This window comes from Mirounga leonina, unplaced genomic scaffold, assembly GCF_011800145.1.
Source record: "Mirounga leonina isolate KUSES-001 unplaced genomic scaffold, KU_Mleo_1.0 Mir_106, whole genome shotgun sequence".
NCBI lineage: Eukaryota > Metazoa > Chordata > Mammalia > Carnivora > Phocidae > Mirounga > Mirounga leonina.
This window is the reverse complement of record NW_023270232.1, coordinates 4,156,473-4,168,830: the sequence shown is the minus strand read 5'-3', so window position 1 is coordinate 4,168,830 and position 12,358 is coordinate 4,156,473. Positions and strand designations below refer to the sequence as shown.

Here is a 12,358-nt window from a genome sequence, read left to right as displayed (position 1 = left end):
GGAAGGGCAGAAACCGAGGTTCAGTGAGAAGCTCTGTGAAGGCAGAACTGATTTGGTGGGAGATGGTGCAATTTCAGAGGTTCCTGGAAAGAGCAGAGCGGAACCAAAGCTTGGTTCTGGAAAGGATTCATCTGACGTAGTTCAGAAGACAGCCCGATGGGCAGTTACAAGTCAATGGGCGGGGAAGAGCTCTCTGAGGTGGTGGGATTTTGGTGGGACCTCCCTCGGGGCCACGCTGTCCTCCGTTAGAACAGAAGAGGCCTGGAAAACGAGGCCGGGAGTAGGTCGTGGGGTGACGCTGGGTGGGGTAGGTGGCGAGCGCGGGCGACTCCCACCTGGGACCCGGGCCCAGGCCCCGCCCCCTGGCTACGCCATCAGCCTGCGCCGCGCCGCCGGGTGTTATTCCGTCCCGCCCGCGCGGCGGTCGGTGCTCTGTCACCGCCCGCTGTGGCCATGGCCCCAGCCCGTGGCTGGTAAATTGGCGACCAGAGTTCCCGACGCGGCACTGGTCCTGATGGCGGCAGCGGCGGCCTTGGCAGCGGCCGACCCCCCTCCCGCGATGCCGCAGGCGGCAGGAGCCGGAGGGCCCACCGCCCGTCGGGACTTCTACTGGCTGCGCTCCTTTCTGGCTGGAGGTGGGTGTCAGCCGGGGGGACCCGGCCGTGCTGGGGTGGCAGGGCGGGATCCGGGGTATATACGGTGCTTGCGGCCGCAGTGACATTCTTGGACTCTGGCTGCTTCAGTGCTCGGCTGGCTATTTGCCCTGACCTGTTGTAACTCTAATAATCACTTGATTATTGACTGCAGGATCCCGGTGAGGAAGGGCCTCGAGCTGTCAGGGAGCCGCTGGGGAGGTGGACGGGCTGAACCAAGCACCCATTCTTCGGGGTTGGATGGTAGGGAAAAGAGCCTAGTCCTTTGCCAAGACTCCAGGGTTTCCGTGAAACATGCTGGGAACTCCTTTCTTTTATAAAGACTATAAATGACCCAGTGTAGAATTGGATTTTGCCGTTTGCGTTAAAGAAGGCAGATATTGGAGGTCAGCTTTTTAAAGTTGACTGGGAAATTGTGTAAAACTGTCTACAACCAAAACTGGTTCCAGTGATTGTAGGAAAGTGTTCTATAGCTCCATGACGGGTAGCTGGGGCAGCCCTTCTATCCGTGTCACTGTGAGGCCAGAAAGTTCATAATTGTCTCTCAGAAACTTCCTCTGCCTTCCTATAAAGAAGTGTTTTCAGTCTCTACCGTCTCTTAATTAATTGGGTTGTCAACACTTAATTACTTGTTAAGCTGGGAATTTTTAAAATTCCACATTATAAGGGCTTTTAGAAAGAATATCTGTAGGGTGCAGTAGTATTAAGAATTTATTTTGTTCTGATAAAAACGGCATTCATTCATTTATACAAGGAATATGAGTGCCTGCTACATGCTCAGTGTGTATCAGGGAACAAAACAAAGATCCTGGAGTTTACACTGATTGAAGAGTTGAGGGGAGAAAGAGAGCAAGTAAAATGAGAAAGTAAGTTATATAGTATGTTAGAAGGTGATGAATGCAATGGGAAGAAGTAAAAAGAATGGGGCAAGGAAATGCAGAGGCTGAGTGGGTGTAATGTTAATTAGGACAGTCATGATAAATCTCTTGGAGAGAATGACACTTGAGCAGATTTGAAGTAGTGAGGGAGTTTGCAAGTTGATGTCTCAAGAGGAGCATTTCAGGCTTTAAGAAAAGCTATGTAGCTGGAGCCAAGTGTTGATGGGGGAAGGAGGTCAGAGGTGATGGGAGGCTGAATGAAGGGCTTCCCAAACAATCGTAAAGATTCCAAGTTTTATTTGGAGTGAAGTAGGAATTGCCAAACTCTTTTCTTTTTTTTTTAAAGATTTTATTTATTTGAGAGAGAGAGCACGGGCGCGGGGGGGAGGGTCAGAGGGAGAAGCAGGCTCCCCACTGAGCAGGGAGCCTGATGCGGGCCTTGATCCTGAGACTCCAGGATCATGACCTGAGCCGAAGGCAGTCGCTTAACCACCCAGGCGCCCGCCAAACTCTTTTCTAAAGTGTCTGTTCCATTTTGTATCCCCACTATCTTGTCAATACTTGCTGTTATCAGAGTTTGTGTCCTCTGTGTTTGTGTAATTGTGTTTCTCTTTAAATAGGTGTTTAAAGGTATGTGATTGTGGTTTTAATTTGCATTTCCCTGATGACTAATGATGCTGAATATCTTTTCATATTCTTTTTGGCCATTTGTGTCTCTTCGTAAAGTGCTGCTTCAGATTTTTGGAGAGTGTGAATAATTTTGAACGAGTTCCTTGTCCAAGTGATATAACAAAATACCTTTGGGCAAGTTACTTTAGCCTCCCTGTGCCTCAGTTTTCACATCATTTATTTATTTATTTATTTATTCATTCATTTATTTAGAATTATTTATTTGACAGAGAGACAGCGAGAGCAGGAACACAAACAGGGGGAGTGGGAGAGGGAGAAGCAGGCTTCCCACTGAGCAGGGAGTCCAATGCGGGGCTTGATCCCAGGATCCTGGGATCATGACCCGACGCTTAATGACTGAGCCACCCAGGCACCCCTTCACATCCTTTAAATGGGAAAAGATTTCCTTGTTTAGAAGATTGTAGTGATTAAATGAAATAGTATCCATAAAAGCCTCGGCATAGTGTTCTGAGTTGAATCTCTTAGCCTAGGGGCGCCTGGGTGGCTCAGTCAGTTGGGCATCTGCCTTCAGCTCAGGTCACCCTGGGATCGAGCCCCATGTGGGGCTCCCTGCTTCTCCCTCTCCCTCTACCTGCCACTCCCTCTGCTTGTGCTCTCTCTCTCTGTCAAATAAATAAATAAAATCTTAAAAAAATAATCTCTTAGGGGCGCCTGGGTGGCTCAGTCGTTAAGCTTCTGCCTTCGGCTCAGGTCATGATCCCAGGGTCCTGGGATCGAGCCCCACATCTGGCTCCCTGGTCAGCGGGAGGCCTGCTTCTCCCTCTCCCACTCCCCCTGCTTGTGTTCCTGCTCTTGCGCTCTCTCTCTCTGTCAAATAAATAAATAAAATCTTAAAAAAAAAAAATCTCTTAGCCTAGTACCTGGTACAAGGTAAATACTCAAAACTTAACTATTATTGTTGATTAGCAGTGGCCTTGGCCACTATCTTAACCTCATTTGCTCAAAAGGAAGATAAAAGCTGCATGACTTAACTCAATGGATTGTTGTAATGATTAATTGAGCTATAAAGTAATGTGATTAAGTGAGTTAAGATACTATCAAAGGAAACTACTTATTTATTTATTTTTTTTTAAAGATTATTTATTTATTTGAGAGAGCGAGAATGAGAGAGAGTACATGAGAGGGGGGAGGGTCAGAGGGAGAAGCAGGGTCCTCGCCGAGCAGGGAGCCCGATGCGGGACTCGATCCCGGGACTCCAGGATCATGACCTGAGCCGAAGGCAGTCGCTTAACCAACTGAGCCACCCAGGCGCCCCTCAAAGGAAACTACTTAATGAATACATTCTAAATAATTTCATTATATGGTTAGTTCATAATGACTGAGAAAATAATATAATGTTCTGAAACCAAATGTACCCGAATGCAAATTATTTGTAGTTTCTTCTCAATTTTGAGTAGTCATGACTATGATTTTCATTAGTTCATATAAAAGAAGCTTGATATAGAAACTTACATGTGGATTTAATATTTGAATATGAATAGGCATTTTATTTTTGGATATCTCAGAATATGAATTTTAATTAATATTAGTTACATGGTAGGCTATTAAATGTGTGTGGATTTTGAGTGATTTTGTCTCACTTTTTTTTTTTTTTTAAAGATTTTATTTATTTATTAGAGAGAGAGAGACAGTGCACAAGAGGGAGAGGGAGAAGCAGGCTCTCCACTGAACAGGGAGCCCGATGTGGGGCTCTATCCCAGGACCCTGGGATCATGACCTGAGCTGAAGGCAGACGCTTAACTGGCTGAGCCACCCAGGCAACCCTTGTCTCACATTTTAAAAAGTTTGTAAGGGTGCCTGGGTGGCTCAATCCGTTAAATGTCTGCCTTCTGCCTTTGTTTTTTTTTGTTTTGTTTTGTTTTTTTATTTGACAGCGAGAGACACAGCGAGAGAGGGAACACAAGCAGGGGGAGTGGGAGAGGGAGAAGCAGGCTTCCTGCGGAGCAGGGAGCCCAATGGAGGGCTCGATCCCAGGACCCTGGAATCATGACCCGAGCCGAACGCAGATGCTTAACAACTGAGCCACCCAGGCGCCCCTACCTTCTGCCTTTGGCTCAGGTCATGATTCCAGCCAGGGTCCTGAGATTGAACCCCACGTCAGGCTCCCTGCTCAGCAGGGGAGTCTGCTTCTCCCTCTCCCTCTGCCCCCTGCTCGTGTGCTCTCTCTCTCTCTCTCGCTCACTCTCTCTCTCCCAAATAACTAAACAAAATATTTAAAAAATATAAAAAATAAAAAATTTGTGAAGTAAAACTCTACATTCATTTTTTTAAAAAAGTATTTTAAATGAGAGAGAGAGAGCAGGAGCTGGGGGAGAGGGAGAGAGAGAAGCAAACTCTCTGCTGAGCAGGGAGCCCGATGTGGGGCTCAATCCCAGTCCCTGGGATCATGAACTGAGCTGCAAGCAGACGCTTAGCTGATTGAGCCATCCAGGCGCCCCTACATTCATTCATTAAATAACACTGAGTGCCTGTTACGTGCCAGGCCCTGTACTGGTCTCTGTATAGTAATAAAGGCGACCCACAAAATTCCAGTCCTCTCATACCTTCTGGATCAAATATGCAATAGTGAAGAGCTTAATGTAATCATAATAAGACACCAGAGACTTTTTATCCACCTTTTTATAATGTAACAGCCTATTTTATCAAGTGCTCATAACATGTAAGGTACTTTACAAAATTGTCTTCGTCTGTTTGGGCTACTAAAACAAAAATATCAAAATCTGGGTGTTTTATAAACAACTTTTTCCTTCCTTCTTTCTTTTCTTTCTTACTTCCTTTTTATCAACCTGGAAGCTCCAGACACTTATTTGTTATAGTTCTGGAAGCTGGGAAAGCCAAATCATGGTGTCAGCAGATTTTGTGTTTGGTGAGAACCTGCTTCCTCATAGCCAGCACCTTCTCTTTGTGTTTTCACATGGTGGTACCTTCTCAGTGTTTTCACATGGTGGAAGGGGCCAGGGATTTCTCTGGGCTTTTATAAAGGCGTTAATCTTGTTCACGAGGGCTCCACCCTGCTGACCTCAGCAATTCCCAGAAGCCTCACCTCTAAATACCATCACACTGGGAATTAGTTTTCAACATATGAATTTGGGAGGACACAGTCTATAGCAGAGTCTTCATATATTATTGTCTTAGAAGAAGCAAGTCAAGCTAGTAGGGCTGCCCTGGATTCTGACCTACACTAAAGCCCATGTGCACACATTACTGTCATCTGTATGTCTGCACAGTGGCACGTGGTAGGGACCAAATACATAATTGCTGAATATATATGGGTATGCTGACTGTTATGGGTAAAAGTTGGTTGTTTCAATGATAGAGTCATCCAGAAGAAGAGGTTACTTGAAACAGAGCCTCATAGCCGGGTAAAAACCTTCAAGTGTCTGTCTCCATAACTACATTTAGCAAGATTACCAGTGCTCATCAGGTATTAGGGGGAAGATTTACGCTCTTCAAATTTATTTTTAAGTCTGACATACTCAATTATTAAGTTACAGGGAACGGGGGCCAGTCATCTGCATATCCCTGCAACTGGGCAGTTCTACCCATGGAGACCAAATTAGAAATCAGAAGGTGTGCTGGCTGAATAAATAACAGTTTCCATGTGGAAAGAAATGGTACACAATTTCATCCTGACTGTTTAAAAATTTTTTAGGTATTGCCGGATGCTGTGCCAAAACAACAGTTGCTCCTTTGGATCGAGTAAAGGTTTTATTACAAGCTCACAATCACCATTACAAACATTTAGGTGAGTTAATGGATGCTAAAGGTAAAAGTGAATGAAAACATTATCCATTTGCTGGCTTTGTTTCCGGTTGTGAATTATAGTGGAAAGAGTATACAAAAGGGAGTTCAAGTTTGGGAACAAATTTTGCAAGAGATTTATCTCTTATCTACTTTAACCTTTTCATTTGCAATAGTGGTTAAATATATTATCATTTTAGGATACTGATATTCTCTAAACCAAAATCTTGGAATCACTGAAATAAGTACTATTTGTTTATTGGGAGCAAAGAGTCATGCTCTTTCCAGACACATAACAGCTTAGCCCGATTTTTTTTTTTTTAAGATTTTATTTATTTATTTGTCAGAGAGAAGGAAAGAACACAAGCCGGGGGGAGCGTCAGGCAGAGCAGGCAAAGCAGGCAGAGGGAGAAGCAGGCTCCCAGCTGAGCAGGGAGCCCACTGTGGGACTTGAACCTAGGACCCTGGGATCATGACCTGAGCGGAAGGTAGACGCTTAACTGACTGAGCCACCCAGGTGTCCCAGCTCAGCCTGATTTTTAAAAAATATTCAATTAGGGCGCCTGGGTGGCTCAGTTGGTTGGGCGACTGCCTTCGGCTCAGGTCATGATCCCGGAGTCCTGGGATCGAGTCCCACATCGGGCTCCCGGCTCAGCGGAGAGCCTGCTTCTCCCTCTGACCCTATCCCCTCTCATGCTGTTTCTCTCTCTCTCTCTCTCAAATAAATAAATAAATAAAATCTTTAAAAAAAAATTAGTGATGGAGATAAGGTTTATTTCTTTATTTCTTTAAGGATTTATTTAGATTTCTATATTTATTTGAGAGAGAGAGAGAGAAAGCACACCCATGAGTTGGCGGGGAGAGGCAGAGGGAGAGAGAGAGAATCCTCTCCACTGAGCATGGAGCCTGACACAGAGCTGGATCCCAGGACCCGGAGATCATGACCTGAGCTGAAATCAAGAGTTGACCGCTTAATGGAGCCACCCAGGGGCCCCTATTTTTTATTTTTAAAGTAATCTTTACACCCAACGTGGGGCTCCAACTAACGACCCTGAGATCAAGAGTTGCATGCTGTACTGACTGAGCCAGCCAGGCACCCTACTCCTTCAAACACCTAGTTAAACAAGCCTTTTAGAAATCTTAGTGTAAACAGAATTCAATGCGATTAGTATATATAGATAAACTTAAATTGTTAAAGAATATCAAGCCCTTGTTTGTTCCTTGCAAACATAAAAACCAGCCACTTTAAGTAACATGGATGCTCTAATAAAATAATATGTCATTGGTGGGAGTAAGAAATTTTTATAGCCTATTTGGAGGGGATTTTGGTAATATGCATCAAAACTCTTAAAAAGAGGGCGCCTGGGTGGCTCAGTTGGTTAAGTGACTGCCTTCGGCTCAGGTCATGATTCCGGGGTCCTGGGATTGAGACCCACATTGGGCTCCGCCTGCTCTGAGGGGAGCCTGCTTCTCCCTCTACCTCTGCCTGCCACTCCCCCTTGCTTGTTCATGCTCTCTCTCTCTGTCAAATAAATAAATAAAATCTTGAAAAGATACATATTCTTTGGGTGTGCAATTCTAGTTCTAGGAGGTTATTGTAAGGAACTAATCAGAAATGTGCTCAAAGATGTATATACAAGGATCAAAACATTATATTTATGTTAGTAAAAACAAACAAACCAAAATGTTCAATAGTAGGAAATTGGCTGTATTAAATAATAAGTATAATTTAAATGAATAAATAAATCCATATTGTAGGCTATTTTCTAGTCACACAAAAACTGAAAATAATATGAACTGGGGGTGCCTGGCTGGCTTAGTCAGTAGAGCATGCGACTCTTTTTTTCTTTTTCTTTTTTTTTTTAGGTAATCTCTATGCCCAACACAGGGGTAGAACTCACAACGCCAAGATCAAGAGTGGCATGCTCTACAGACTGAGTCAGCCAGGTGCCATGAGCATGTGACTCTTTTTTTTAAGATTTTATTTATTTATTTGACAGAGAGAGACACAGCGAGAGAGGGAACATAACAGAGGGAGTGTGAGAGGGAGAAGCAGGCTTCCCGCGGAGCAGGGAGCCCAATGTGGGGCTCGATCCCAGGATCCTGGGATCATGACCTGAGCCGAAGGCAGATGCTTAAGGACTGAGCCACCCAGGCGCTCCAGCATGTGACTCTTGATTTTGGGTTAGTGAGTTCAAGCTTTATGTTGGGCATAGAGCTTACTTGAAAAAAAAAAAGAATATTAATTGACTAGGAACAATGTTCATGATGTATTAGATAACTGGAAACATATAAAATGGTTTAATCATATTGCATTTTATGTAAATAAACATATGCTTAGACAAAAGGCTGGAAAGACAAACATTAAGTGGTTAATTTTCAATGGTGAAATTCAAGGTAATTTTTTCCCCCTAAGATAATATTAATACCCATTGAACATATATTACTTTTTCAATTAGAGGGAAAAAGATTTAAAAGAAAAAAAATTAATGTGGACAGAGACCAAGAAAGAAATTAGGTAAAGGCAACTAACTCATAGCACTCCATTGCTTTATAGGTTCATGCTTCAGTAGATAGGAATGATGTGTGCTCTGCATGACCTATGCAGCATCTCTGTATAAGAAAGATGTTCTACAGAGTGAATAAGAGCCAGTTCTTTTTTTCCATAATGTATAGAGTTGTCAAATCACTATGTTGTACACCTAAATTAATGTAACATTGTGTCAGCTATCTTCAATTAAAAAAAAAAATCAATTATTTTTCCAATGGTGTTTTTAAAATGTGATTTTTCTCAAAAAATGTAATGAATATTTATGTTATATATTAACTATAGCTCATTTTCTTGTCAATATTTTTAATACTAAGTAAGTATAGTTAAAATTGAAAGAAAAAAATTACTGCCATTTCTTTGTCCAGCAATGAGCACAGTGTGCTGCTCATACATAGAATCAGACCTTTGAACTTATTGAGACAGTATATAAAAGTGGAAAGGAAGGAAATTATTTTCTTTCATTGTCCAAATTAAGGGTTAAAAAGCAGATGAATTATATTACCCTATATCTCAGGGTATTTACCATAACCCAACATAGGAATGTTTGAGCAGGATTGTTTTATTCCTTTAACCTCCTCCCTATGCTGGTTTATGTTGTTTTGTTTCCTGATTTGTAGTCAGTAGATTACATATTCACATTAGATTTCATGCTCTATGGGGCTACATGCCATGGGTTACAGTGTTACCCTACAAGACATGCAAAATTTGAAATGGAATTCCTGGATGAAACGATGAACTATTGGTGTAGTATATGGAGTTTCATGTATCTTTAAAATATATAAGCCAAAAAAATTATATATATGGCTTTTAATTTTCTTTTTAAATGTTTTTGGGCATTTTATTCTAGATGCCTCTCTTTTTATATACATGCATAAGGTAGTTTGTAAAATTTTGTTTTTTATTTTTATTTTTTAAAGATTTTACTTATTGGGGCATCTGGGTGGCTCAGTTGTTGGGCATCTGCCTTTGGCTCAGGTCGTGATCCCAGGGTCCTGGGTTCGGGTCCTGCATCAGGCTCCCTGGTCAGTGAGCGGGAGGCCTGCTTCTCCCTCTCCCACTCCCCCTGCTTGTGTCCCTCTCTCGCTGTGTCTCTCTCTGTCAAATAAATAAATAAAATCTTAAAAAAAAAAAAGATTTTATTTATTTTAGAGAGAGACAGCATGAGCAGGGGGAGGGGCAGAAGGGGAGAATCCCAAGCTGACTCTGATGAGCGCAGAGCCCGACGCGGGGCTTAGTGTCACATCATGACCTGAGCCGAAATCAAGAGTCGGATACTTAACCGACAAAGCCACCCAGGCGCCCCAAATTTTGCTTTTTCAAACATGAATATTCACAAAGATGATGAAAATATGCTATTGAGTAAAACTTCTACTTTAGCTTCTTTTAAAAAATGTGTAACTTTACATCCAAGGCATCAGAAAGTATTTTTTATATTGAAGCAAAATTATTCTGGCCTGATGAAAAGCAAGGAGTACAATTAGAATTTTTCTTTCCCCCACTTTGCATAAATAATTTTTTCTGTAATATATTGAAAATCTTTTATCTCATTTAGCTTTTTACAGTCAATGTGATGTAAAAATAGGTAGGTGAATCATAATGGGATTCTTTAAAAATCTTTACTTCTATTTTTTTTAAGATTTTTTATTTATTTTACTTGAGAGAGAGGGGGGAGAGAGCACAAGCTGTAGGAGCAGCAGAGGGAGAGGGTGAGCAAACTCCCCATTGAGCAGGGAGCTGACGTGGGGCTCAATCCCAGGACCCTGGGATTATGACCTGAGTCAGAGGCAGACACTTAACCGACCGAGCCACCCAGGCACCCCTACTTTTAATTTTATTGCTTTTATATTTTTATTTATATTTTTTTTGAATGTATGATGTCACAAGTTCATAATTCAAAAAGTATAAAAACAAACATCTTGTTCCCTCCCTTATTTCCTCCTTGGAATTAGCATTTTTCGAGTTACTTCCATTTCCTTTCAGAGCTGATGTATACATAGACAAACATGCTTATATTTTACCAAATGTTATTTCCTTCTAATCCTATCTTGTTAAAATAGGTAAAGATCCAGAGAAGGATTTAAATAACACACAAGCTTGATATAACAGATGCACAAGGAACTTTGCACCCTACAGAGAATACATATTCTTTCCAAACATGCTTGTAACATTTGTAAGAATTGGTCCAGTGTTGGGGCACCTGGCTGGCTTGGTAAAGCATAGGGCTCTTGATCTCAAGGTTGTGAGTTTCACATTGGGTGTGGAAACTGCTTAAAAAAAAAAAAAAAAAGAATTGGTCCAATGTTATGCCATAAAGAAAGCCTTAATTCATTCATTTCCCAAAGTAAAAATAGTAGACTATAGGTTGAAGGAGAAAAACAATCATCTATAATCATCTCAGTGGATATTTAAAAGCCATGTGAAAACATTCAACATCCATTCTTGCTCTTTCTCTGTTATTTTGCTTTGGGTAAGAATTTTATAAATTAGATATGGACTTTTTAAAAAGATTTTATTTATTTATTTGAGAGAGAGAGAGAATGAGAGACAGAGAGCATGAGAGGGAAGAGAATCAAGAGGGAGAAGCAGACCCCCCGCTGAGCAGGGAGCCCGATGTGGGACTCCATCCCGGGACTCCAGGATCACGACCTGAGCTGAAGGCAGTCGCTTAACCAACTGAGCCACCCAGGCGCCCTAGATATGGACTTTTAACAGAATTTGAGAATCTTTGGCATTTAATAGAGGAATTTTTGTCATTTTGATTTTTTTTGTGTGTGTGATCATTGATTTTTTTTCACTCACCATCATAATGTTTTTTGTTTATTGTGCTTTCTTGTATTCTGTCCTCTCCAGCAACCTCTCCCACTTTGTTTTCTGGATTTCCTTTTTTGAAAATACTATACCTATTTCCCTTCTACTAGTGGTTTCTGTTAAAATCCTTTTTAACAAAATATTTGTGATAATTAAAGAGTTTTAAAGACTAATGTAGTAAACATATGTGGATCCACGCAGAGATTCAGAAATAAACATTACCGGTACAGTTGAAACCTCTACTTCTCTCTCATCATCAGCCTTCCTGTCCCTACTAGGTAGCCATTGTTCTAAATTCGATTATTCTTAAATTGTTATAAGCACATTTGAATCAAATTAAGCAGAGCTTAACCTTTGCCCCCTCTTCTGGCAAGAGAATTTTTTTGGCGCATGGGGGAGTATATCTAGTTTCATTACTCATGTGTTTAAAGAGAATTTTTACATATTATACACATAGCTGTATATAGATATATGTATATATTTATATATATAAAGAATATAAAATTCTTTTTAAATTTTTTTAAAGATTTTATTTATTTATTTGAGAAAGAGAGAGAGTAGGAGCAGAGGGGAGAGGCAGAGGGAGAGAGAGAAGCAGACTCCCCACTGAGCCTGGAGCCCGATGTGGGGCTCGATCCCAGGACCCTGAGATCATAACCTGAGCTGAAGGCAGACACTTAACTGACTGAGCCACCCAGGTACCCCTCTTTTTTTTTTTTTTTTTTAAAGATTTATTTATTTATTTATTTGCCAAAGAGAGAGCGAGCGCAAAAGAGAGCGTAAGCAGGGGGAGCAGCAGGCAGAGGGAGAGGGAGAAGCAGGCTCCCCACTGAGCAAGGAGCTCGATATGGGACTCGATCCCAGTACCCTGGGATCATGATCTGAGCTGAAGGCAGACGCTTAACCGACTGAACCACGCAGGCGTCCCCCCCCTTTTTTTTTTTTAAGATTGAGGGTGACTTTTTTCTTTAAAGGGTGGGAGTTATACAGGTGCTTGCTTTATATGTTTGTTTGTTTGTTTAAGCCATTTTTAAAGT

At 41.8% G+C, this 12,358-nt stretch overlaps 1 protein-coding gene across 1 annotated transcript in view; it reads left to right on the top strand.

Annotated features, from left to right (window-relative positions):
• Positions 1-326: 326 nt before the first annotated feature.
• Positions 327-12,358, top strand: part of LOC118017998 (graves disease carrier protein) — a 49,281-nt gene continuing 37,249 nt past the window's right edge. Inside the window, exons 1-2 of the mRNA XM_035016421.1 lie at positions 327-635; positions 5,874-5,966. Coding sequence (XP_034872312.1) covers positions 515-635; positions 5,874-5,966 — 214 coding nt within the window. The 5' untranslated portion in view covers positions 327-514. The remainder of the gene's footprint in view (positions 636-5,873; positions 5,967-12,358) is intronic.